Source organism: Cervus canadensis, chromosome 5 (assembly GCF_019320065.1).
Source record: "Cervus canadensis isolate Bull #8, Minnesota chromosome 5, ASM1932006v1, whole genome shotgun sequence".
NCBI classification, from domain to species: domain Eukaryota; kingdom Metazoa; phylum Chordata; class Mammalia; order Artiodactyla; family Cervidae; genus Cervus; species Cervus canadensis.
In genome coordinates, this window is record NC_057390.1 from 41,952,950 (window position 1) to 41,979,330 (window position 26,381).

Here is a 26,381-nt window from a genome sequence, read left to right on the forward strand (position 1 = left end):
ATTCATCCTTCAGTGAACATCTAGGTTGTTTCCATATCTTGGTTATTGTAAATAATACAGAATGAACATGGTCGATAGTGAAGCCGGATTTGTCGGACTTCAGGGTGCCACCAGGTCCGTCTTCTTGGACATTTGGATGTACACATGACAAAAGAGCATCATTGAAAAGCCTAACTGACATGTCCAATTAATAACTCTGATTATTAAGGGAATATCATCATAATTCATTATCACATAGGCCGAACAACTATCTTAAGATCAAAGGAAAATCAGAAGTAGCTCCTCACAAAAATGACTGGAGATTCCTCTATTTTTAAGATATCTGCTGTGATAAAGTATTTTATTCAAAACCTCTCCTGTGCAGTCATCTGATAACAAAACTTGAACACAAGCATGGTGAGGAAATGCTAAAAAAATATAATGTTAATTTACTTTCAAAGTTGTAGTCTTAGAGAATCACCAAATAAACTGTTGGTTTACATTCATGCTTGTTAAATTATATATATATATATATATATTATTTTTTTTAAATCAAGAATCCTTTCCCTAACTTTGAAGATAATGGACCTTTTGAGTGTGAAGATCAAAACCTAGACTAGGTCTCTCCTGTAAACATAGATATACAATAACCCACTTCTGATATCTAGCTGACTGAATCACATTATAGGCAGTAAGCAGAGCATGGAGTGTGCATGCTCAGTCGTGTCCAACTCTTTGCAATCTCATGGACTGTAGCTCACCAGGCTCCTCTGTCCATGGAATTTTCCAGGCAAGAAATAATGAAATGGGTTTCCATTTCCTTCTCCAGCAGATCTTCCTGACCCAGGGATCAAACCAGAGTCTCTCGAGTCTCCTGCATCAGCAGGTGGATTCTTTACCACTTGCACCACCAAGCATAGCAATAATCAAAAGCATAAACTTTGGAGTTGGATACATGAGTATTAAATCCTAGCTCTGTTATTTATTGGCAATGTAACCTTAAGTTTCAATTTCATCATCTATAAAATAGAGATAATAACCCCACCTACTTCAAGGGGCTATTACAATTAAATGAGAGCACAGGCAGCACACCACCCTACCAATACTAAATGGTGGCAGCTACTGCCCCCTGTATTCCCAGGAAAGGGGTTGTATCTCGCTGCTCCTAAAACATCAGCACACGTTGTGGTGTGACTCTTCACAAATAAACTACCACTTTATATACATATATATTATACATATAAACTATTATGAATGATTTTTTAGGAATAATAATTTAATAGCTGAGAAGTACTAAGTCTAAAACACGGAGCTGATCTCAGCAAAGGGTAATTGAGATAACTTCTCTATGTAACAAGAGAAACCCCAACCTGAAAAGGGCAGAGTCTAATTTAGAAGTTCCCCTTTTTCTAAAACTTAGTCCACTCAGCCACACAGTCCTAAAACTGAATGAAAAGAAAACGTTTGACAAGGAAATAGTTGGTAAGTAGCAATGTGCTAAGTAGCAACAGCATTCGATGGGGAAATAGAAAAATGATGTGTTTTATATCTTGTATTCCTATTAATTCTTTTATATAACCATTTCTCACTATAAAATTTAAAGATACAAAATGTGACAATTCATGAGAATAAAACCATACAAATTAGAACAATAAATTTCAAAATTTCAAGGCTGCCTCATGCTCTTAACACCCTCCGCTCCCTCTAGACCACCCACACTGGTGGATTGGCCACAGCAACCTTTTCTTTCCCATTGCCTCCTCTACCAGTGCTTAGCTGGGTCAGGCCAAGAAAAAAGCAAAGCTTGGAAGTAACCACATGCATCTTCAAGTATTTAAACATACATCTGAATACTCTGCCAATGGCATTCCTGAATCCAACATGCATTCTATCTTTGTGGCGGTTTTTAGAATTAGCCTTGCTCCTAGTTCTATTTCACCGTGCCATCTCATTCCAGGGAATGTAATTTGTTCTTCCTTGCTACAAGCCTCAGTGACCTTAGGAAAGGGTTTTTGCTTTATTTGTTGGCCTCCCTGCACCTTACCCTCCAACTGGGAGTTATTAAACCATTCAATACCTACTCTTACTCCCTGACAGCTAGACTCCTGACTGCTCACCCTAACCAGAACTTCGGTTCTGTACAAATCTTGACTAACCACATGTCACTCATCCTTTCTCCCTGGGAACACACGTCCCACTTGTAGATCAAGTAACAGAATCCTAAAGCTGCTCCCACGTGCAGTCCCATGGCCCCCAGTGTAACACCTCTGCCTGGATTATATCATTCTTGTGTCCCCTGACCTTTTTCGAGTGCATGATTTAACAAGGACAGTAGTTAGGAAAAGGCAATGCTCATAGAGCCAAGGTAGTTAAGTAAATAAAACACACCTAAATATAAAAGATGGAGAGACAGCATAGATTAAAAACAAAAAAAGAGCATGAATCAGGGAGACACACCCAAATTCCAATAAATGTGACACACTGGGCAAGCTTTGGTTTTTCCCTCTTCACATGAGATGAGATGATTAGTGAGGTAATCCCAATCACCCAAACATACCCTCTTTCCAATTCACAGACTGGGGATCTATTAAATTTTCAGATTGAAAAGTTGGGAACTGCTGGCTCTCTGTTAGCGATTCTCCACTAGAGATTTTAATGCATTTACACCTGGGGTGGTGGCATGACCAGACTTTCATATACTGATGTACTCACAGAGGCATGCTATTGGGGTTACCTTTTATAAGGAAGATGGGTTTCAGTTGCTGCCTGTCCTCTGAATGGCTTAAAATGCTGCAGCCTATGTATGCAAAACATTAGCAAGGTTACTTCCCCCCAAACCATCCATAAAGAGTACTGAAAAATCTTTAAGAGGCAGAGACAGTGATTGCTATAATTTTGCATGTTTTTCAGTGCCTCAATCAGCAACCTTGTAAAAATGCATTGCATGGATAAATGGACCATATAGAGATTGCAGCACGTCCTACCTAACTATTCTAACCATAAAATAAAGCTACAAATTCTGGAAACTCCTTAGTAAATCTAGAAAATTTGTCAATTGAAGTGAACCTTAAATTGGTGTTATACTAAATGGTGGGTAAGAAAGAACAAAAAGTGACTTAGGCAGGGTGTCTGTCATACAAATAAAAGTTGAGAAGTCATGGAAAATGAACAAAAAGTAGAAAATATGCATGTTAAATTAGAGAGTTGGGTTGATGAATGGAGAGAGCCAGCTTAGGCCTGTACATACAACATGAACTTGAAAGTGTATCTCTCTGTACCTGGAGTCAAAGAGATATCATCAAATTCTGTTCTATGAGCTAAACATAATTAGAAAAACCACTGTCCTTTAGACAATGTAAGCACATGAGTCAATTATAGAGGGTAAAATGACTGGAGTGTCCAGTTAAGAAAGATCCTAGGTTAATGATTGGGAGTTTAAGAAGTCCCTATAAATACACCCAAATTTTTTAATATGTGTATTTTTAGGACAAGTAAGTCATAGATTTCTTTAGATTCTTAATGAGATAACATCCCAAACCGGTTAATCTGTGGTGTTACTTTTAAACCCACAGATTTAAAATTCAAAGTCTTTTGCATACCCATTTGTCAGAATTTAAGGAAAAAAAAAATTTTGTACTGCTTTTAATTTTGGCTATTTTCCAGGGCTATGTGTAATTTATAGTACTTAGTGCAAAGCCTGGGCTATTACAAAGTATAACCAATGAAAGGGAAGGGAAAAGGTTTTGATTTGACAAATAAAATCCAAACTATATCAAGTTGCATATAGAGAAGTAACTGTTTCATACAACCAAAGTAACATTTAAGGGACACTAAATCCATTCAAAGTCAACAGTAATAAGGACGTACTGTATAGCATAGCACAGTGAACTCTACTCAATACTCTGTAATGACCTATGTGAGAAAAGCATCTAAAAAATAGTGCAGTATGTATAACTGACTCACTTGGCTGTGCAGCAGCAACTAACACAATATTGTAAATCAACTCTACACCAATAAAAATGAAAAACAAAGCAAAGTCAATAGCAAACAACTGTTTCCCACATGCCGCTCCTCTGGTGGGGCCAGTATGCCAAAATGATAGTACCATATTGCCCCCTACTGGACTAGACTGAGAAAGACAAACCTAACCAGGACTTTTACATTAAAGTAGTTACTTTAAGTGTTTACTTTTATTTTTTATTTTTTTAGAGTGTATATAAAGATTTACTTTAATGCCCTCTTGTTTCAGACAAGCAAAATAACTTTTGGAGCATTCTTTATAATTTTAAGAGTAGCTAACACAATACAGCTACACAAAACCTTCTTGAAATAGCATGCAATGAAGTAATTTCCAAGTGATGAAAGTACTTAAAAAGCAAAAGTGGCTTGAATAGAATGGAAATCCAGGTAAGTGGATTCATTACCTAGATGTGTTATGGGAGATACATTAGAAAAGAAACAAACTAGAAAAATGAAATGGAAGAAATACAACCAATTCACATTCCTTCATGTAAAAAGAATGGCTACTTTACCTACAGATATTAGTAAAGACATTGTAAGTATTTTTGCTTATAATGTCTGATTTTGGTATCAAAGTTGGCAAAATAAAATGAAGTTGGGAAGTGTTTCCTCTTCTCCTGGAAGAGATTGTGTAGATTTAATATTAAGTGTTTGGTAGAATTCACCATTGAAATTGTCTGGGCCTGTGGTTTTCCAGAGGTACCTTATTTCTCCAGTGAGTTATGGTAGTTTGTATCTTTAAAGAATTTGCCTGTTTCATGGGTATAGACCTACAGTTGATCATAGTATTTTCTAATTATCTAATTGTCTACATGGTCTGCAGTGATATCCCTTCTTTCACTTCTCTTACTGTTGATTCATATTCTCTTTATTTTCCTACTCAGAGGCTTACCAGTTTTATCAATTTGAAAGCATCTGTAATGCATTCAAGATAATTATGCTAGGAACCTTTTCTTATGCAACACCAGCAAGAATTGACTTTTTTTTTTTTCTTCCCACACCATAGGCTGGCAGAATCTTAGTTCCCTGACTAGGGATTGAACCAGCATCCTCTGCATTGCAAGTATGGTGTCTTAACCACTAGATCACCACCCAAGTTCATTTAAGTGCAATATAGGAGACAATTCAGAAGGCTGAAGTCCTAATTTTCCCTGGAAAAGAACTGTAGGTTCATGTAGCTCTTCCTTGTATCCTGAGCCCAGGCATTTTAGATATTTGCTGACCTAAAAGAGGAGACATCTCTAACCTAGTGTTGCTTTCAAATTAGAGCCCTTGGGACCTAGATCAGAACCACTTGGTGTGCTGTGTGGAACGGTGATTCCCAGACCTCATTATAGGACCTGATAAAGTTGAAAAGTATGCCCCTGAATCTGGATTTTTTAATGAATTCCAAGCTGATTAGTAAAATTATCGAACTGTTCTAATCCAACAAAGGGAAAGAAGGGAAAGTAGGTTTTTAAATTTTAAGATACCAAGTAATTAGCCTTTTGAGATGAAGAGTTATAGTAATACAAAATTAAATCAGTCTTCAGTATTACTGATTTAATTTTGTATTACTGTTTTAGTTTTCTTTCACAACATTTGTGAAATTCATTATGTGTCCACCAATTGTATAACTAACAAACCAAAGAAATTTCAACTGGAATTAGAACAGTTTCATCCATCACTCTAGTTAAAGACATTCCAATACTTAATGCCACTTCTCTTCACTAACTAATATGTATTCTAATTTCAGTACAATATTTCAAGTCCCCTGTTATGTTTAAGCTGCATCAAATTAAGAAGAAGCATAAAAGTGACATGCCAAGCCAAATTATAGCAGAGGATGAACATGAACAAGAAGTGTTAATGACAGATACTTTTTGTAACCCATCAAATAATTACAAGTTTAAAAAATCAGTGTCTGCAGGCACATAATTAAATGCCACTTAGGAAATCCTTAAGGGCCAAGCTATTGGCTTATTTAAATGTACATATATTTGAAAGTTTCCATGGTAAGGTCACTACATAAATTGTGCTAGTGGAATTGAATAGTTATACAACTGACCTAACCAATATTATTAAGGATTTCTAAATGTATTTTATTATGTACTTAGCATAAGTGGCCATGCTAATGTTATCTATACCAAACTGTAGGCAAGATTAGTTAAGAACTATGCAAAGAACCTGAGCACCCTACATTCACTTTCTATACATTCACAGCATCTATTTTTTCCTTTTCTAAACAACACCGAATACTGCTTTCCACCAGCTCTTAAGATTTTGTCACCCAACAAAATAAGCAGCATTAAAGACAGTACTGGCCCCTGTCATATCTTCACTACTGATAGCACTATCAAAGCTAAACCCAGGAACGAATTTCTTCTCCAAAGACGCTACTCAGTGGCAAGTATATTTCTCCTAAATCAGCATGAGAATCCTTTCCTCTTAGTTATCTCCCCTTTCAAAAAGTTTGCTTATGGGAATTTGGTGCTAGAGAACTCACCAGTAAACAGCCCTACTGTTCAATAAATATACTCTGCTATTAAGTCTAGTATACAAATACAATGAAGATGTGAAAATGGAACCGTGTCCAGTTAAGTGCTATAACTGGCACTTAACAAAGGCTACTGATCACCTGCTTACAAAGGAATCATGTTATGGTCAAGTCAACATAACATAGTCATGTTATGTTATCTGTTTGTGATACACCTATTGTCTAGACAGATTATGTTTTAGATTTGTTTTTGTTTTGGCCACTGTCTACAGCAGACACTTGAGAGCCATCACCAACTGCATTCTGGGTGAGGGGCCCTGGTCAGGTCAGGAGTGTTCTTCAGCGCTGCTGCTGAATGACCTGCTCCGGATGTGATTTCTAAGTTGCTCTATGAGTTCAGGATTCTGTTGCTGTATCTGCTGAGCAAACTGCTGTCCCGCTTGGATGAGGCTAGACAGGTCAGTTAGGCCCCCAACACCAGCAGCAGGCCCCCCAATAGCATTTGTCATCATTCCTGACATTAGCTGTTGTACTTGAGGATTCTGCATTAAACTTGCTGCCATACTAATGAAGGCTGGATTATTTATTAAGCTAGCCATGTCAAAGCTCAGTCCAGTTCCTGTAGGACTAGATCCCTCTCTTAACTTCTGTTCTGCTATTTTCAGATTTGATTTATAGGAATCATTTTCAGGGTCAAGATCTAATGCCTTCTGATAACTTGTAACTGCTTCTTGAAATTTATTCATGGCAGTGAGGGCCAGCCTTCCAAACTTTCTTGCTCATCTGAGGTATAAGCATCCATCTGACTTTGTTCCCGTAAGAAACGAATAACTGCATAAACTAGGTGCTTGATGGATGACATGTTTAAAGCTTAAACTTTTCCAGGGAAGAGGATGCGAAACGGTGGCAGCGGCCCGAGGGCGTCCGTAAGGGTGTCCGCCTGCCCCCTGGTTCTCCGGGCTTCAGCCTGGCTCCGGAGCGCAGCACCGCCGCCAGAGGTGGCCCAAACTTCCCCGGCTCCCAGACCGCCGCCGCCCCTCAGCCCACTCCTTGCTGCGCCTGGCTCCCAGCCGTGGTCTCGCCAGAACCAAGTGTTTACTTTTAAAAGGACTTAATTGGAATGCTCTTTTCCTATAATTCAAGTTTAATCTAACATTAGCATAAGTCCAGGTTATTCATTCTATAGTAATTTTATTGTGGCAGTAATTAAATGTGGTGGAGACGTTTAGAGGAATCAATCACTAACATAAGCTAACACTTAAAAATTACTATATTTTTCTAAAAACTATATAGGACCTTATATAGTTTAAAAAGGCTGAACAAAGTCTCTAGTCTAACCAACGATATGGTGCACATCTCTGCCAAGTAGCTGCCCAGCGTTGGTTTACACATTCTGGTGACAGAAAACTCACCAGACCTGAAAACAGGATAATCCCACTTAGGGCTGAAAATTACTCTCTCTCTCCAGGAGAAAACCCCTCAAATACTTAAACAGAGCAAATTCATCCCCCTAAATCGTCTATTCTCCAAACTAAGTAACGCAAGTTCCTTTAGCAGCAGCTCCTGTGACCAGGAGTCAGATGTCTCCACCATTTCAAATACACTCATCTAAATGTGTGTTTGTTTCCACTGCTGCTATTATAACAAATTTCTGCAAATTTCGTGATTTAAAACATACAGTCAGTATCTTAATATTCTTTAGGTCAGAAGCCTGACACTGGTCTCACTGTGTCAACAGGGCCACATGCTTTTCTGGAGGCTCTAAGCTAGGAGGACCTGTTTTCTTTCCTTTTCTAACTTGTAGATACCACTCATTTTCTTTGGCTCATGACTCCCTCTCACTATCTTTAAAGGGAGCAACATTGCATCTCTCTGACCATTCTCCCACAATCACCTTTTCCTCTTACCACCATCTCAGCCAGGAAGGATACTTTTAAGGACTCACATGATTAGTTTGAGCCCAGTTAGACAACTCCTGGATGGCTCAGCAGTAAAGAACCTGTCTGCCAATACAGGAGACTGTGGTTCGATCCCTGGGTTGCGAATATCCTCCAGAGGAGGAAATGGCAACTCATTCCAGCATTCTTGCCTGGATAATACCACGGGCAGAGGAGCCTGGCAGGCTATAGTCCAAAGGGTGGCAAGGAGTTGGACACAACTGAATGAGCACACATACACAACTAGATAATTAAGGATAATCTCTGTTATCTCTGCATCCTTAATCTTAATGACATCTGCCAAGTCCCTTCTTTTAAGGTATGGATACATATTCACAAGTTTGGGGGATTAGTTCATGGACTACTACAAAATGCATTCCCATCTGTATTTGTTCCTCATAAAGTAGAACATTCCATCTGAATGCAGGACTCCAGGAATGACCAGCACTGAGTGGAAAAAGGACTGTTGTTTTAACCTTTTCAGATTGTTGTTGTTCAGTCACTAAGTCATGCCCAACTCTTGTCGACCCCATGGACTATAGACTGCCAGGCTCCTCTGTTCTCCACTATCTCCCAGAGTTTGCTCAAATCCACATACATTGAGTCAATGATGCTATCTAACCATGTCATCCTCTGCTGCCCCCTTCTCCTTTTTCCCTCAGTCTTCCCCAGCATCAAGGTCTTTTCCAGTGAGTCAGCTCTTCTCAACAGGTGACCAAAGTATTAGAGCTTCAGCTTTAGCAAATCTTTCCAATGAATATTCAGGACTGATTTCCTTTAGGATTGACTGGTTTGTTCGCCTTGCAGTCCAAGGGACTCTCAAGAGTCTTCTCCAACACTACCATTAAAAAGCACCGGTTCTTCAGCACTCAGTCTTCTTTATGGTTCAACTCTCACATCCATTACTGGAAAAAAACCACAGCTTTGACCATACTCTCCTTCTTTGGCAAAGTAATAACTCTGCTTTTTAATATACTGTCGAGGTGTATCATAGCTTTCCTTCCAAGGAGCAAGCATCTTTTAATTTTATGGCTGAAGTCACCATTTGCAGTGATTTTCGAGCCCCCAAAAATAAAGTCTGTCACTATTTCCACTTTTTCCCCTTCTATTTGCCATGAATTGATGGGACCAGATGCCATGATCTTAGTTTTTTGAATGCTGAGTTTCAACCCAGCTTTTTCACTCTCCTCTTTCACTTTCATCAAGAGGCTCTTTAGTTTCCTCTTCACTTTCTACCATTAGAGTGGTATCATCTGCATATCTGAGGTTGTTGCTATTTCTCCTGGCAATCTTGATTCTTCTTATGATTCAAACAGTTCAGCATCTCCCATGATGTACTCTGCATATAAGTTAACATGACAATATACAACCATGCCATACTCCTTTCCCAATTTGGAATAAGTCAGTTGTTACATATCCAGTTCTGTTGCTTCTTGACCCACATATAGATTGCTCAGGAGACAGGTAAGGTGGTCTGGTATTCCCTTCTCTTTAAGAGTTTTCCACAGTTTGTTGTGGTCCACACAGTCAAAGGCTTTAGCATAGTCAATGAAGAAGTAGATGTTTTTCTGGAATTCCCTTACTCCATGATCCAGTGAATGTTGGCAATTTGATTTTGGTTCCTCTACCTTTTCTAAATCAGCCGTACATCTGGAAGTTCTCAGTTCACGTACTATTGAAGTCTGGCTTGAAGGAATTTGAGCATAACATTGATAGCATGTGAAATGAGTGCAATTGTGCAGTAGTTTGAACATTCTTTGGCACTGCCCTTCTTTACAATTAAAATGAAAACTGACCTTTTCTAGTTCTGTGGCCACTGCTGAGTTTTCCAAATTTGCTGACATATTGTGTACAGCACTTTAACAGCATCACCTTTTAGGTTTTGAAATAGCTCAACTGGAATTCTGTAGATTTGTTAGTAGTAATGCTTCTTAAGGCCCACTTGACTTCACACTCCAGGATGTCTGGCTCTATGTAAGTGACCACACCATCACAATTATCTGGGTCATTAAGACCTTTTTTTGTAGAGGTCTTTTGTATATTCCTGCCACCTTTTCTTAATCCCTTCTGCTTCTGTTAGGTCCTTACCATTTTCTGTCCTTTATCACGCCCATCCTTGTATGAAATCTTCCCTTAATAACTCTAATTTTCTTAAAGAAATTTCTAATCTTTCCCATTCTGTTGTTTCCGTCTATTTCTTTCCATTTTTCATTTAAGAAGTCCTTCTTATTTCTCCTTGCTATACTTCTAATATCTGGACTGAAATCCAAAGAGCTTATCTAATCACATCCATAATTCACATTGGGCTACTAACTAAAACCCTTAAGCTTTGCTATAAACAGAGCTCTGAAGCTACTCCTGCCTCATCCTTTACTTGGCAGTTGTTTTTATAAACACAAGTATAAAAACATATGTTTAATTCTATTAAATTTTATCTTGTTAGATTTTCCCTATTCTTGAGATCTTTTTGGACCTCAATTCTAATAGTTAACCTGTCTGTTATACTCGCAAGTCTCTGTCATGCACAACTATAGTAAGTGTTCCTCACGATCACATGTTCCATCATCACTGATAGAAATCATGAACAGGACAAGGTATGAAAAGAGTCTTGCAGCACACCAGAAATCTCCCTGAAGTTTGGTGATTCTTGAATTCTAATATGTACCTAACTTGTGGAGAGGCTTCTCTGACCTCTCTCTAGAGATTACGATTTAGGAGGTCTGAGACAAGGCCTACAATGTTTTCGACATCTTTCCTAAAGTGAGTTTCAAGTGGTTGATCTACAGAGCACCTTTGGAAAAACATCATCCAGTCTGATACCAGTCGTTAATCAGCTCCTTCTGGGCATGACCAAAATCCACCCAACTGTTTTCACATCCTGGTCACATTTCCTGCCACTTTTTAGGAAGTTACCATGGGAAAGAAACCTGATCAAACGACTAGCTGAGTCCCAGTCATACAGGTGCTGCTGCATTTCCCTGTTCTACCAGTCCTGGGTCAGGAAGATCCCCTGGAGAAGGGAATGGCAACCCACTCCAATACTCCTGTCTGGGAAATCCCATGGACAGAGGAGCCTGGCAGGCTACAGTCCAGGGGGTTGTAAGGAGTCGGACACGACTGAGCACGCTCAGACGAACCAGTCCTACTAGACTGTAAATGCAAGAAATAATACAGACGTAATTCGACTCTAATGAATTTGTTCAACTAAGTTTTCCTTATCCTCACTGTCCACAATTGACTCTTTAGTTTCTGATCTAGAATCTTGCCAGGCTTTTAGATTCAAGGTCACTAGTTGGTAGGTAACAAAACCAACTTTCCTCTGCTTTGGAAAGTTACAACTGCCCTCATCTGTCTCTAGACGTTTGGAAAATCTGCTTTTAAAACCTCTCAATGATCATGGAGGCGGCAAGTTTCTTTTCAATCTATTCTGGAATGTAATTCATCCAGATCTGAACACCTGAACCCATTTGGAAATGCTTAACAATCTGGACTGGGGACTGGGGAAACAGACTCTTGGAGGGCACAGACAAAACTTTGTGTATACCAGGAGCCAGGAGAAATGAGCAGAGTCCCCACAAGAGACTTGCCTGTGAGTGTCCAGGAGTCTCTGGCAGAGGTGTGGGTCGACAGTGGCCTGCTACGGGGTCAGGGGCACTGAAAACAACAGTGCATGCACAAGTCCTTTTGAAGGAGACCACCATTATAATCCTCACAGCTGTCATAGTTTAAGTTAAGTCACTCAGTCATGTCCGACTCTTTGTGACCGCATGGACTGTCGCCCACGAGGCTCCTCCATCCATGGGATTCTCCAGACAAGAATACTGGAGTGGGTTACCATTTCCTTCTCCAGGGGATCTTCCCGACCCAGGGATCGAACCCAGGTCTCCCGCATTGCGGGCAGACGCTTTAACCTCTGAGCCACCAGGGAAGCCCTACCATAGTTTGGCCTGGGCCAAATCAACAGGAAGGGAACACAGCTCCACGCATCAACAGAAAACTGGATTAAGATTTACTGAGCATGGCCCTGCCCAGTTTCCCCCACAGTCAGTCTCTCTCATCAGGAAGCTTCCGTAAATCTCTTATCCTTATCTATCAGAGGGAAGAGAGAAACTGATCACATGGACCACAGCCTTATCCAACTCAATGAAACTATGAGACATGCCCTGTAGGGCCAACCAAGACGGATGGGTCGTGGTAGAGAGGTCTGACAAAACGTGGTCCACTGGAGAAGGGAATGGCAAACCATTTCAGTATTCTTGCCATGAGAACCCCCAAAACAGTATGAAAAGGCAAAAAGATAAGACACTGAAAGATAAACTCTAGGTGTTCAATATGCTACTGTAGAAGAGTGGAGAAATAACTGCAGAAGTAATGAAGAGGCAGAGCCAAAGTGAAAACAATGCCCAGTTGTAGATGTGACTGGTGATGGAAATAAAATCCAATACTATAAAAAACAATATTGCATAGGAACCTGGAATGTTAGGCCCATGAATCAAGGCAAATTGGAAGTAGTCAAACAGGAGATGGCAAGAGTGAATGTTGACTTTTTAGAAATCACTGAACTAAAATGGACTGGAATGGGTGAATTTAATTCAGATGACCATTATATCTACTACTGTGGGCAAGAATCCCTTAGAAGAAATGAAGTAGCCATCATAGTCAGCAAAAGAGTCTGAAATGCAGTACTTTGGTGCAATCTCAAAAATGACAGAATGACCTCTGTTCGTTTCCAAGGCAAACCATTCAATATCACAGTAATCCAAGTCTATGTCTCAACCAATAATGCCAAAGAAGCTCAAGTTAAATAGTTCTATGATGACCTACAAGACCTTCTAGAACTAACACCTAAAAAAGATGTCCTTTTCATCACGGGGGACTGGAATGCAAAAGCGGGAAATCAAGAAACACCTGGAGTAACAGGCAAGTTTGGCCTTGGAGTACCAAAATGAAGTAGGGCAAAGTCTAACAGAGTTTTTCCAAGGGAACATACTACACTGGTCATAGCAAACATCCTCCTCCAACAACACAAGAAACAACTCTATACATGGACATCACCAGATGGTCAATACTAAAATCAGACTGATTATATTATTTGCAGCCAAAGATGGAGAAGCTCTATACAGTCAGCAAAAACAAGACCAGGAGCTGACTGTGGCTCAGATCATGTACTCCTTATTGCAAAATTCATACTTAAATTGAAGAAAGTAGGGAAAAACCATGAGACCATTCAGGTATTACCTAAATCAAATCCCTTATGATTATACAGTGGAAGTTACAAAGAGACTCAAGGGACTAGATCTGATAGACAGAGTACCTGAAGAACTATGGACAGAGGTTCATGACATTGTACAGGAGGCAGGGATCAAGACCATCCCCAAGAAAAAGAAATGCAAAAAGGCCAAAATGGTTGTCTGAGGAGGCCTTACAAATAGCTGAGAAAAGACGAGAAGTGAAGGCAAAAGAGAAAAGGAAATGTATACCCATCTGAATGCAGAGTTCCAAAGAATAGCAAGGAGAGATAAGAAAGACTTCCTCAGTAATCAGTGCAAAGAAATAGAAGAAAACAACAGAATGGGAAAGACTAGAGATCTCTTCAACAAAATTAGAGATACCAAGGGAACACTTCATGCAAAGATGGGCACAATAAAGGACAGAAATGGTATGAACCTAACAGAAGCAGAAGTTATTAAGATGAGATGGCAAGAATACACAGAAGAACTATACAAAAAAGATCTTCATGACCCAAATAACCATGATGGTGTGATCACTCACCTACAGCCAGACATCCTGGAGTGAGAAGTCAAATGGGCCTTAGAAAGCATCACTATGAACAAAACTAGTGGAGCTATTTCAAATCCTGAAAGATGATGCTGTGAAAGTGCTGCACTGAATATGCCAGCAAATTTGGAAAACTCAGCAGTGGCCACAAGACTGGAAAAGTTCAGTTTTCATTCCAATCCCTAGGAAAGGCAATGCCAAAGAATGTTCAAACCACCGCACAACTGCACTCATCTCACACACTAGCAAAGCATGGCTCAAAATTCTCCAACTTAGGCTTCAACCATCCATGAACCGAACTTCTAGATGTTCAAGCTGGATTTAGAAAAGGCAGAGGAATCAGAGATCAAACTGCCAACATCTGCTGGATCATTGAAAAAGCAAGAAAGTTCCAGAAAAACATCTATTTCTGCTTTATTGACTATGATGTCAAAGCCTTTGACTGTGTGGATCACACAAACTGTGGAAAATTCCTCAAGAGATGGGAATACCAGACCACCTTATCTGCCTCCTGAGAAATCTGTATGCAGGTCAAGAAGCAACAGTTAGAACTGGACTTAGAACAACGGACTGGTTCCAAATTGGGAAAGAAGTACATCAAAGTTGTATATTGTCACCCTGCTTATTTAACTTACATGCAGGTTGAGTCATGTGAAATGCCAGGCTTGATGAAGCACAGGTCGGAACCAAGATTGTTGGGAGAAATATCAGTAACCTCAGATAGGCAGATGACACCACCCTTATGGCAGAAAGTGAAGAAGAACTAAAGAGCCTCTTGATGAAAGTGGCTCTCCTCTTTAGAAGAGTGAAAAAGCTGGCTTAAAACTCAACATTCAAAAAACTAGGATCATGGCATCCAGTCCCATCACTTCATGGCAAATAGATGGCGAATCAATGGAAACAGTGAGAGACTATTTTCCTGGGCTCCAAAATCACTGCATATGGTGACTGTAGCCATGAAATTAAGAGACACTTACCCTTGGAAGAAAAGCTATGACCAACCTAGACAGCATATTAAAAAGCAGAGATATTACTTTGCCAACAAAGGTCCATCTGGTCAAAGCTATGGGTTTCCCAGTAGTCATGTATGGAGTGAGAGTTGGCCCATAAAGAAAGTTGAGCACCGAAGAACTGATGCTTTGAACTGAGGTATTGAAGAAGACTCTTGAGAGTCCCTTGGACTGCAAGGAGATCAAACCAGTCAATCCTAAAGGAAATCAGTCCTGAATATTCACTGGAAGAACTGATACTGAAGCTAAAATTCCAATACTTTGGCCTCTTGATGCAAAGAACTGACTCACTGGAAAAGACCCTGATGCTGGTAAAGACTGAAGGCAGGAGAATGGATGACAAAGGATGAGATGGTTGGATGGCATCACCAACTTGATGGACAAGCTCAAACGCAAGTTCTGGAAGTTGGTGATGGACAGGGAAGCCTGGCATGCTGCAGTCCATGGGGTTCCAGAAAGTCAGATACAACTGAGCAACTGAACTGAACTGACCATGTGGAGCTTTCATTCCCTTAGCAGTGACCATTTGAACCTTTTCATTTGCAGGTCATTTTCCTTGGAGAAGGAAATGGCAACCCACTCCAGTATCCCCGCCTGGAAATTTCCATGGATGGAGGAGCCTGGCAGGCTACAGTCCATGGGGTTGCAAAGAGTCAGACATGACTGAGTGACTTCACTTTCACTTTCTTTGACAAACAAAATAGGGTCTTCAGGGTTCTGCTTTCTTTATATCATGCATCAGCAGTATACCTTTAGTATCAGAAAGCAGATCTATCCCCTTTTCATCTCTTTGTTGATCTAAATATAACTTTAAGTACCCCAAGTCTTCCTTAGCAATTCTTGCAAGTCTGTACTCATTTTTCCCTTTGCTGTTATTATAGATCTAAGCCTCCTTCTACATTTGCCTTAATTTGACTTCACCTTTTCTATATTTTTTAAAAATTGATATCAGGTTGGTAAAATTAAAAAAAAATTTAATTGTTGGAGTTGGATGATACACATAGGGTTCATTAGGCTAGTCTTACTACTTTTGAAACTTATCAAAGAAAAAGTCAAACAAATATATAAATACAAATGTTTACACACACACACAGAGAAAGTGAGAGAAGATAGCCTCCATTTCTTCTTCATCAGGATGTAATTTTCTCCCTAAACTTTATTTTATTGGTTGGGGTAATTTGCTTTTTTTTTTGGTCATGCCGCATGGCTTGCAGAATCTTAGTTCCCCAACCGGGAACTGAAACCAGGCCATGGTAGTGAAAGCACAAGTACTAATCCCTGGACTGCCAGGGAACTCACATGGATAATCTGGCTTTAACTAAGGTCTGAATTGCACTTTCTCTGAATTTCCCAATCCTTTTATTTTCCAGGCCAGATTCCTATGCCATTTTTTCTATGACTGCCTCTTCCTCTGAACTGCTTGAAGTCTACATATCAAAAGTCTAGTATATATTCTAATTATGCCTACTTCTCCCATCCTATCAGGAATACAAATTTTAAAAGATTTGTTCACTTAGGAGTAGATTAGTTCCCCCATTATCCTTTAGGGCAGTGGTCCTCAATGTGTGGTCCTTATAGCGGCACCAACATCACCCAGGAGCTTGTTAGAAATGCAAATTCACGCGTCCCACTCACCTACTGTATCAGAATCCCTGGGGATGGGGCCTAGGGGACTCTCCAATTGATTCCTATGCACATTAAAGTTTGAGAACAACTACTTTAAGAAAGTAAACTGTTCCAATTCAAAAGCTGTCAAGACAATGTGCTTTAAACTGTGATTTCCATCAAGTGCCTTAACACCAAAAGTCCCTCATACTACTGCATACTTTCATGACTCTCTTATGTCTGCAACTCATCACTTCTGCCCTTGACCAAGGGACAACTGTGTTGTAACACAGTTCCACTCCTGTCATTGATGCCGTTTCTCTTTTCATGCTTCTCTGGGTGTTCAGCATCCTTCCACTTTCAGGATCTCAGATCTCAATGCATGTACATAATTTCTTGCCACATCACAATATTACATCTCTCCTTTAAACAAATCTGAATCTTGCAACAACAACAAAAATCCTTCCATAGTTACATTCAAGTGGTAAGGTCAATTTCAGAAAGTCACCATGATAGCTAAGAGATATTTATTACTCTCTCTTATAACCAACTTTATCATCCAAATTTTGTATGCTGTTATGAAGGCTTTGGAGTCTCTAAGTATTAGATCCAACTAGTTTCCATATTGTTATCTTCTGTGAATCCCTGGATACGGTCTCCATTTATTCTGCTTATCATGTTTTACTTGCTATCTAACAGGTGTTTGTCAGTTCATCACTTGTTTTTCCGCTCTTTAGCAATATTAGTCTGTAACTGTCCTGACCAGACCAACTAGTCCAACTAGTTCCTAGGAAAACGTGTACAGGAACTGTACTCCACCCCTCCTTCCATATTCTCCCAAACTCAGTGAACATGATGGCGATTATACTAAATGCAAGTTTTTCTTCCTACACTTTTAAATTAGTGCTTCTATAATGATGATAAGCTAAAATTATAGCTTAGCCAGAAAGGAACTGGTAGGGCCAGAAATATGGAAGAGTGAATACAAATTTAACAGTTTGATTTTTTAAAAAATTCTTTATTTGAGCTCATCCCTTTCCTAGGTTCTTCTGTAAACAGGAATATAATAAATACTACCAGGCAAATGAAAAATTATTTGCTTTTAAATCAATTTATCTGTGATCTTAATTTTCTTCTTTAGAAGTAGGAAAAAAGGTGAATGATTTCAACTGACTCAATTGTATATTCCAACATGAATTATGAGATAACCAGCATCAGTGAATGTCACATAGGTCAGTAGTTAATTTTACATACAGACAAGTTCCAAGTTTTATAAGATCTAAGCTGACAACATAGAAGAAATAAGGCAGTAGAGATGCACAAAATTTATGTTCAAAATACAAGAATATTCTGAAGATGTATAGTTTGTTTAAACTGGGTTGAGTAACAAATAAGTTTTGAAAAGCCTATCCCTTATCCAGCGGATCTTCCCAACCCAGGAATTGAACTGGGGTGTCCTGCATTGCAGGCAGATTCTTTACCAACTGAGCTATCAGGGAAGCCCCAAAGATCTCTGAAGTCCTGGTTAAATCTCTTTCTCTGACCAGCATGTCTCACACAGAGCTAATGCTCAATGAATGTTGCTGCTGAATAAGGACCTTTAAAAAAGATGGCAGTCCTGTGAGGGATAGATTAACTTGAACCAATAATTCCTTTTTTCATTCATTCATTCAACATTATTAAACATTTATAATATAATGCTTTCAGTCATTCAATAAATACACAAAGTGTGAAAACATAATATGGTAAGGAATATTTATACTTCCCTATTTTTTTAGGAATTTTATTGCATACTCACATATAGTTTTATGAATGTAAATGACCTTACCTCTCTTACAGATAGCTGTGGTGGGAAGGAGACTGACAATACCAAGTTGGTGAATTCAAACCCAGAGGCCTCAACCTTTTGGCACACCTAAAAAAGTATTACATAGAAAGTATTTTTTATTCCATAAAAAAAGTGTTACACAAATTTCTAGGAATTGCCAAAACAATCCTGAAATCAAATATTTGATGTCACAAGGCGCCAAAAGAGCCAGGACTCACCTGCAGAACAATCTATCGAATGTCAAAATACTTTGCTATTAAGTCACCTGATAATTCAGAAACGATTTTAAACAAAATAGAGCCAAATAGGCACTCTTAACACCTGGCGACAAAAAGCAATCTCACCTTCAATCATGTACCTTTCACAAAGTTCTAGACACTGAGAAGTCTCAAAAAGAACTGTTTCTCTAACTCCTTAGCTATGTTAAACAGCAAAGGGGAAACTGCCATATTTTGTTCAATTGAATAGCACTCAGAACAGAAATACATGGATACATATGTCATTGATTTTTTTCAGACATGTTGATAAAAAGGTAATTTGAGAATAGTAGACTTCTTTTTTTAAAAAAATTAAGAAAATATTCCAATGATCCATTTGTGTGAAACAAGTTAAAATGAATGGCATTCTTCCTTTGGATACAGGAACTATAGGCCTTAGAACTGAAAATCTTTATATATTACACATTAATAAAAAAAATCAGTGTACCTTTTTAATGAACTCTTTTTCACAGAAATCTTGAAGAATTCCTAGGCATACATTGCATACATTTAAATTCAAATTCTTGGAAGAACTGCTTCCATCTTCAGTCACTGAGAGCTTTCTCCCTCCATTTTGACTCAGACTATCCATCCCATCAATCCGATCTTCTGGTTCTTGGAGTCGAATTTTCTTGGGAGGTGGGTTTGGAACTTCAGAAACTAATTCATCTTCTTCAGCTTCCAGAAATTTTTGTAGTTCACTGAGCAACTCCTGAAAAGTTAATTAAAAAGAAAAAGTAATGACTCTTTGACAATATCCTTAAAGATAAGATGAAGCATGAAAACAGGAATGAAAATTATGATGTATCATAGACTTATACAATGCTGATTTACATCAATTCTGGAGCAACGAATTTGTTTTATTAACCAGCACTGGCTTTCGGGAGAATTTAGAAGAGATTTACCTAGCTCCTATAATATGTGTGTGAATAATTTTTCAAAAGGGTTTCATACATCAGTGGAGCTAAATTCTTAAATCTGAGATGGAAAAGCTCCATTAACAAATTTTCTAATTTGATTTGTAGTTCTGTTTTGATGATCATTCACTTGCTAATTTCAGCAACACAAATAAACAAAATAAAAAACTTCAATTCTAATTATTAACAAGTAGAAATGCAAACTGAATTTCCATTCATATTAGGTTATTTAATAATCTCACAACCACAAAAATCTCATATGTTCAATGTTTAATATGAAATCTAAAAAATTAAATTAAAAGTCTACTAAGTAAAAATAATTTCAAGGCAATTAACGACACAAAGGTAAACAGATGCTGGCAATGCTGAAATTTGGCATCATAATTACATACCACTAATAGGCAATTATTGAAAAAAGCTCTTTACTACATTCTGGTTTCCCTAATTTCTGTCACTCTTAGTATTGGAATGTAAATTGTGGCACTGCTTTCAAACATTCTCATATTTCAGACATACCACTCATCTAAATATTCAGAGGACTTTTCTTCTGTTTTGTCTAAATTAGGCAGATATTATTCAGTTGCTGAATAAATATCCCTTTGAAATTCACTCACATTACAATTTACTGACTCCAAAGGGAAAAATCTTTCACTCAAACAAATTTAATTCATTTTATTAAGACATTAGTTTTCCTATTAAATCTTTAATAGAGAAGTATGTACTCATACATATATACACATACAGGTATATTATGGCCCACACAAATATGTTTATTATTACCTAAGATCTATAATGTCAATAAACATTGTACAGATATATTAATATGTATGTGCACATATATGACATGATTAGAAAATACCAAAATATAAGTATATTTACCCAATAAAGTCCTCAGATATTTTCATGTTTATTTACATAAAATGATATATTAGTTGGTAACACTAAGTCTCTATACAAAACTTACAACATATGTATAAAACAATGTATCTGAAAATAATTGAGGAGAGTTACATAAACTCAATCTTATTACTTTGTAGTTATTATGCATATAAATGATATAGATATATTTATTAGTTTTCATAGCATATGTACCATTTTCAGTTTTCAAAGTGTTTTCACATACGTTATTAGATATTGTCCCTTAAAATCCTGTGAGGTGGATGTTATCATCAATTCCATTTACAGAGGAGAAAACTGAAGCTGGAAAGTGGTGGAACTGGGGTTCAAATCCATGTCTTCTAGCTCCAAATTCTAGGCTTTGGATTCAGACAGACAGTTCATATCCTAGCTTGCTCACTTAATAGCTGTGTAACTTTGGGCAGGTTGCTTAACCTCTCTGTGCCTCAGTTTCGTCATCTGAAAATAGAGACAATCATAGTATGTACTTACCTAATAGGTTATTATGAGGATTATATGAGCACTTGACATATAAAAATGTATATGAATACTGGACATAATTACTAATTTCCAAGATAATAGAAACGATTAATACATAGAAGGAATGACTGCTGTTGTTAACTCCTGGGAAATTTTTTTTCTGTCTGTGCCATGTGCAGCAGGTGGGATCTTAGTTCCCCAACCAGGGATTGAACCCATGCCCCTTGAAATGGAAGCACAGATTCTTAACCACTAGACAGCCAGGGAAGTCCCTGGGAAATTTTTTTTTAATTATAGGAAACTGAGCGTGCAGGCATGCATGTGTGTGAATTTGTACTGCTTATATAAGTACACATTTATATACATATATAATTACTATCTGCCTCTGAAATGAACATCACTATTAGAGTAAAATATATTTCACAAAATGTTATGTATCTTATATGAAATATTCTATAAAATGTCAAAGCTCTCTGTATATTACCATAAATGTCAAAGACCTCAGAACATTACTTTTTTGTTATGAATAGCACAAGTGATGATAGATGATAAGCATTTACTTCTAGAAAGTTATAAGTACCCCTATCTGTACATACAAGTGGTAAAATAAAAAACAGAAAAAGAAGAAAAGGCAACCAAACTCATAATGCTTCCAACCCCGTCTGTTATATTTTACTAAAATCTGGTGAGAAACACTATTTTGTGATATCCTGTCTAGACAGTCTTTAGGAAAGGTCTATGCAAACATTAAATGTACCAGGGAATTGCTCCACAAAGATCCTACTACATTAAATGCAACATATAATCACTTAAGAAGGAACTTACATTTATATGGTAATGGAAATTCTAAAATTATCATTAATTATTTTATTACAGTTTTTTAATGAAGAGTTATGAACAGATACTTGCACTCAAATACACAGGTACTAACTTTAAAAAGAGAGACCCTTTCTTAACTTCAGAAAGAAAGAAAATACCTTGTAGGGAAGTTTGTATGGTGCGTGAAAATCCACACCACAGAATCTGAAGATACATCTTGGACAGGTACCAGTACTGAGCAACAACTGGGCCACACGCTTGTTTTCCGCAGTCAGAGGAAACATATTCAGTAACTGCAACTAGAACAAAAGAGCAAGTAAAACTAATGAGCATCTTTTGTGCTTTACTTTCACAGACAAATATATGGTCACCTTTAAGGATAAGCCTCTTTAAGGATAAAAAGTTCATATTTGGTATTCAAAGTTCCTCACTATTTGGTACTCTCCAATAACGTTGCTTTCATTACATCCATATTGAAACATAAACTTGAAGGCACTTTATTAGATGGATCAGGTAAAAGTTTCTAGTTGTCGAGGACTCAACATTCTAGATTATGATAAGTGTATCAACGTAACTAAATCAATCAAAAAAAATAAAAATAAAACAAATAAAATATGGTTGTCTCTGGGGAGGACAATGAAAACAAGAATAGAGACTGCAATTTTGCTTTTTATTTTGTACCATTCAGTATTGTTTGAGAGCACAGAGTAGTAAATTCGATCAACTTTCCTGTTAGAAATAAAAAATGAGTTTACTAGCAGTTTCCCTGGTGGTTCAGTGGTAAATAATCTGCCTGCCAATGCAGGAGACAGTTTCGATTCCTGATCCAGGAAGATTCGCCATGCTGCAAAGCAACTAAGCCCATGTGCCACAAGAGAGTAGTCCCCACTTGCCACAACCAGAGAAAAGCAGGTGCAGCAATGAAGACCCATACAGCCGAAAATAAATATTTTATATTTTTGCTAGAAAAAATAATCAGATCATTCTATGTTACATAATACTCGACTGACCTTAATGACAGTTAAGTAGACAAGTATTCAAAATAAAATGATCAGTAGATTCAAAAATGTCAATTTTACTTTGACGAAATAATAACTAAAAAACAACCAACTATTAACAAAGTGAGAACAATCTATTCTTTCCTACACAAGTAAAAACTCCAACAAAAACAAATTAAATGCAAAATATTTCAGAGTAATTGTTGTCTAAACAACTTGCTACTTTTCAATTTGAAAAAACTCACTTAGAAGTAAATACTGCATAGAGAATGGGCTCTTGTTGCCTGGAAGGAGGGGTAATAAAAATTAAATTATGGAATCATTCTTTTTGGGGGCAGGGTCTTCTGATTAATGAATCAGCTCACATTAGTTTGAAATGAGGAACTAGTGATATTTTATAAACTATAATTGCATGGTAATGGTACTGAGGTACTGACAAAAGACTGGCACCTTTAATTTGTGCAAAGTCATAATTCAAACAAACTTGCTTAATATTAGTGGGAGAGTGAAGCTCTTACCAACTGCTTTCTATGAAGATGTGACTCTTAGAATCAGTTTATGTTTTCTAACCTTTTAAACCCACTACTAAATTCAAGTGTCTAAATGTTTGTGGCCACTTATCAAGAGCAGATCCTTGACAGAAAATAATGAAGACAGGTAGATAGTTCTTTGGAATTCTTCACCATAAAAATCAGTTGAGCAGGCAAGACTACAAACAACAGATTGCCTGTGGCTGGGTTCTAATTCAGTTAAATATGTGCAGTTGGGAGGGAGAGGCAGGGAAGGAAATCAGGTCTGTCTGGACACACCAGTGAGAACTTTCAGACACCCAGACTGGGAAACATTGATTTAGGGTTGCCTAAGTAAATTGGAGCTTGGAAAGTAAAGAATATGTGGAGAACACTCTTGACAAAATGAAGCTCTGTGTGACCATTATTTACAAAAGATCTGAATCTCTTCCCCTAGCCCATTTAATCTAGTAGTTTGGTGCTGAGAAGGGGTTGGCATTCTTTAAGAAGCTGATTGTCAGCATTTAAAGTGTATCCCTGATGCACTGGCCTCACAGAGAAACTGTTTCTATCTTGCCCCTTTATCTTTTCTCCTCCTTTCCATTAGCTAAGGTTAAGGATTTCATTTAATTGAGAATTAAGCTTTAACTAGAAAGAGAAACAAATAAACCCTCCTGAACAAAAAATAAATCCGTGAGTGACCTTTAAAAAGGACACTTTGTACTGAAGGTTTCGCTGGAGACTTTCCTCTTTGTTAAAATGTATGTTTTACCTTTCCTTTGGCTTAAAGACAATGTTTGTTCCTCTAGTGGGTTGACTAGAGTCAAAGTATCACACAAGTCAGTAAATGACACATCATAATCTCATAGCTCTAAAAAATTATCAAACCTGTTCAGAATTAGGAAACCTCCCGACTTGAGTAATTTGAAGAGGTCTTAAGAAGCAGAACAAAACCCTCTTCTGTAATTATGTTAGTGGATTTAGAAACTTCTCAAGATCATTTTCATCTGGCGACCATCTAGCGACTTCCCAAGCACGTTAACACTATTGGGAGAAAATAACGCTGTGCCTTAAATTTGGTTTCAAATGTACAGCGCTGAAATGTTAGGATTTCATAAGACATGAGAAATCAGTTATTGCATATTAGATTTATTATCTTTAAAAGCAAGCCTTGAGAAATACATCCCGTGCTGTAAGGATTTCATTGTTGGTTGTCTTCAAGGTATTTGCTTTTAGTTTACATGTGTACACAAAGAACTGGAACGTATTGCAACAGAACCTCTTCCCAGGTGTCAGGATCCCTAGAGTTTCCTCTCCACAAACCAGCGGCAACTCGCCCGGTCCCTGGTTTACTAGAGGAGAAGATGAATTTTCTCTTCACACCTCCAACGATTATAGAAACTATTTATGGCAAAGGAGCAGGCAAAATACCCAGGTTGAGTCTCACATCCTGGGATCTTTTAAAACTCATTTTCATACAGAAGGGGGTCATTCATTTCGTGGGGTGGGGTGTGGATTTTTTAAATAAGGAGGTGCTCGTAACTTCATCGCGCTACCGATACACTCTGCAGTGGAATCTAATTTCTGGAAAGTTCATCCCCAGGTCTAACCTCGAGTCTTCGGCCAACCAAGCAAGCTCTTCTCCCCTCCACTCGGATCCAAAAAAACTTCCCACGCACCCCTCCTTGCTAACAAAGCCTCTCCCGAAGGAACGCAACGATCCCCTCCATCCACACCTCTCCGGCACCCAGTCCGCAACCCCTCACCTCAGACCTCCTAGCCTCACCTTCTCCCAGGACGCCGGAGCCTGAAATTTAACCCCTTCCAGCCCTCCGAGAGAACGGGGAAGACTAAAGACAACGCACCTATTGCGTCTAGCAATTCTGTTCCCCGAGGAAACAAGAGCTTTAGAACGAAAGTACCAGGTGCCTCACGCGAGGACTGAGACAACTCTCTCTCCTCTGCATGTTGGCAAGGAAATCAGTCAAGATGCCTGGCCAGTCGCAACACACCCTGCCTCCTCCGCGGGGAGAGAAGTGCGTGGGGCATTACTCCGGAGGGTGCGGGACTTGTCCCAGGGAAGCCTCCGTGGGATTCCGACGTCTGGGGAATCTGTAGCCGCTGCCGGAAATATCGATGAACTCTTATCCTCGGTTTAGAATGGAAATTCTTTCTAGGACAAATAAAAAGAGAGCATTTCTTCCCATGGATTAGTGGTATAGACCTAGACTGTATGTAATCCCAAGCAGCAAAGCACCACGAGCCACATCCTGACGTCAGGGGCGGGCCGGGTGGAGGGCTCGGCGCTCTGCAAGTTGTGCCTGGCGTTCTAGCGGCCGGTGTCGGCCTGGAGAGTCCCAGTTCAGAGCGGGAGCTGAGAGGAGGCGGAGATGGCGTCCCAGCCGCCGCCTCCCCCGAAACCCTGGGAGACCCGCCGGATTCCGGGGACCGGGCCGGGACCAGGACCCGGCCCCACTTTCCAGTGAGTGTGCGATTCTTCAGGCCGCGAGTTTTGTGGGCCGCAGCGCGGACTTGGCAGGAGGCGGTTGAGGCCGTTGTTGGTGGTCAGTTATCCCCTCCCCCTCTTCACCAGTTCCCACCCGCACTCTTTCGGGGGTCGAGGTGCAGCCGGGGCGTGCAGGGGTAGTTTCGGTGTCAGATAGCTGTTCTGATTCGGCAGCTCTCGAAAGCGACGTTCTCCAGGGGGTTCCTGTGCGCCTGTGTGGGTGCGGGTGCTCGGAAGAAAAGGGCCGGTATCTGTCTCTTTTCTTTGAGGGACACTGAACTGCTTGATTCTTCCCCCCCCCCCCCCCCCGCCATCCCCATCTTAAAGAGACTTTCGGTCCGTTGTAGGTGAGAAAGACATCTGCC

At 39.0% G+C, this 26,381-nt stretch overlaps 2 protein-coding genes across 6 annotated transcripts in view; one reads left to right on the forward strand and one right to left on the reverse strand.

Moving 5' to 3' along the window:
* The window catches only part of PUS10 (pseudouridine synthase 10), a 76,611-nt gene extending 51,073 nt beyond the window's left edge, over positions 1 to 25,538 (reverse strand). The window contains exons 1-4 of one of the 5 annotated variants that reach the window (XM_043468637.1): positions 25,376 to 25,538; positions 22,162 to 22,302; positions 19,339 to 19,602; positions 18,634 to 18,720 (exon numbers count right to left, since the gene is read on the reverse strand). In XM_043468637.1, coding sequence (XP_043324572.1) covers positions 18,634 to 18,720; positions 19,339 to 19,602; positions 22,162 to 22,287 — 477 coding nt within the window. In that variant the 5' untranslated portion in view covers positions 22,288 to 22,302; positions 25,376 to 25,538. Of the gene's footprint in view, positions 1 to 18,633; positions 18,721 to 19,338; positions 19,603 to 20,930; positions 21,164 to 22,161; positions 22,303 to 25,120; positions 25,203 to 25,276; positions 25,355 to 25,375 lie in introns of those variants that run through there. The other 4 variants (XM_043468638.1, XM_043468640.1, XM_043468641.1 and 1 more) reach the window with 4 other exon arrangements.
* A 212-nt stretch (positions 25,539 to 25,750) lies between these two features.
* The window catches only part of PEX13 (peroxisomal biogenesis factor 13), a 33,070-nt gene continuing 32,439 nt past the window's right edge, over positions 25,751 to 26,381 (forward strand). The window contains exon 1 of the mRNA XM_043468643.1: positions 25,751 to 25,992. Coding sequence (XP_043324578.1) covers positions 25,901 to 25,992 — 92 coding nt within the window. The 5' untranslated portion in view covers positions 25,751 to 25,900. The remainder of the gene's footprint in view (positions 25,993 to 26,381) is intronic.